Source organism: Cornus florida, unplaced genomic scaffold, assembly GCF_030987335.1.
Source record: "Cornus florida cultivar Cherokee Brave unplaced genomic scaffold, ASM3098733v1 CherokeeBrave_3.0.0_Hap2_Chr11, whole genome shotgun sequence".
Lineage (NCBI taxonomy): Eukaryota > Viridiplantae > Streptophyta > Magnoliopsida > Cornales > Cornaceae > Cornus > Cornus florida.
In genome coordinates, this window is record NW_026775581.1 from 87,022,974 (window position 1) to 87,024,706 (window position 1,733).

General features: G+C 40.7%; 1 protein-coding gene across 1 annotated transcript; it reads right to left on the reverse strand.

Moving 5' to 3' along the window:
- Positions 1 to 549: 549 nt before the first annotated feature.
- Positions 550 to 1,272, reverse strand: LOC132281485 (transcriptional regulator SUPERMAN-like). The gene has a single exon (XM_059783186.1). The coding sequence runs from the start codon at positions 1,270 to 1,272 to the stop codon at positions 550 to 552; it is 723 nt and encodes a 240-aa protein (XP_059639169.1).
- Positions 1,273 to 1,733: the final 461 nt, after the last annotated feature.

The window sequence follows — 1,733 nt, forward strand, 5'->3', positions numbered from 1 at the left end:
TTATCTGAAAATAATTTTTTATTTTATGAGTTTTAGAAAACTCAACCAAACACAACTTCAATTATTCTAGTTATTTAGTTTTCTAGAGATCAATGGTATATTTTTTTCTAGTTTTGGAGTGACAGGAGGTGTAACTGCCCTAGCATATAATAATCCCCACGGAAATGTATGCCCAGACTTTTTACTCGGACATCTGTGCGTAACAGAAAATGACACTGCACTGCAAGCTTTTACCACTGTTTCACTCAAACCCTAATCTCGATCTCTTTCATTCATTATTGTTTCTCAAACTTAATCCTTCTTTATCTTTTAATTTACAAGCTGCGTTTTTTAGCCTCCATTCCTGTGCCATTGCAGCTTGTATCTCACACCAATGAAAAAATCAAACCATGTCACTAAAAAACAAAAAACAAATCTCACACAAGTCTATCAAACTAGCTAGACTGTATGTTACACACTAAATTGTCACTCTTGCTCAAACGAAAAGCACAAACAAATCAAACACACACACACACACACACACACACACTATGTTATCTTGACTAGCTGTCACGGTGGTGATGACCCGCGTCCTAGTCGAAGCTCTAGGTCAAGATCTTCAATGGCTGCTGACTCCTTCTTGATGCTGTTATTATTTTGATAGTAAGTAACATTTTCTACTGACACTGTAGGTTGAGTGCTGCTAGTGTGATAGAGAGAGGAATTGATGGTTGGAGGCGCCGCCACCGGGAAATTAATAGATGGTGGTGGGCAAGGAGGCATCAATCCGTTGGGATGGTAGGGTGAGATAGAGAGAAGAGTGGAGGGTGATTCGATACACACGCCGTTAGGGTTAGGTAATGAGTAGAGAAGGCACAGTCCACCACCATTGGCGACGAATTCTTGAGTTGGGAATATGAGAGTGGAAGAAGTAGTGGTGGAGGAGGAGGAGGTGGGGTGGTTAGTTGAACCGGGCGGCGTTTGGGGGAGCCTGGCACGGTCGCGGCGGTGCACGTTCATGTGGCCGCCTAGGGCTTGGGCAGACCGAAACTCCCTTCTGCAGAAGGTGCAAGTATATGACCGGGGCGGCCAAGTGGTCCCCATGACGTTGCCAGTGTCTTCTGCAAAGGCTCTCACCTCCCATGAATCATCATCTTCTTTGGTTTCTTGCTTTGTGTTCCACATCCACGAGCCGGTGGAGGTCGAATTAGGGTTCAATTGTTGTTGTTGAAGAGATTGATCAGCTAATTTTTGGAGCTGCGTCAAGGAGAGAAAACCAAGCTCAGCACCCATGGTACTAATAACATTTAAGATAGGTGTGATAAAGATGATGCATGTGGAGTGAAATGATGAAGAGGGTTAAATAGGGGATGGGCTTGCAATGGAAATGTAGACGGAAAAAAAAATACCCTAGAACCTTGTATATCACCAAAATTTTGATAATATATTAACTTGTCCACCCAACTAGTTAACTATATATAAAGACAATCATAACCTACATTGGCTTCAACGCCCATCGTAGTAACTCATTAAATATCTCTCATGCATCTTCTAGGGAAACATTAAACAAGTGATAAAGAAATTTAAAACAAAAATTTAGATATAATTAAATTGAGAATGTTAATTAAGAAAATAGAGTGAAAAAAGGTTAGATCGAGAAAATTGAAAATGAAGTTCCAAAAGTAGTATTGTCAGTGCATGATTTCAAAATCATTGGAAGACAAACAGTGAAGTACTGGTTGCTTCAATTCTGG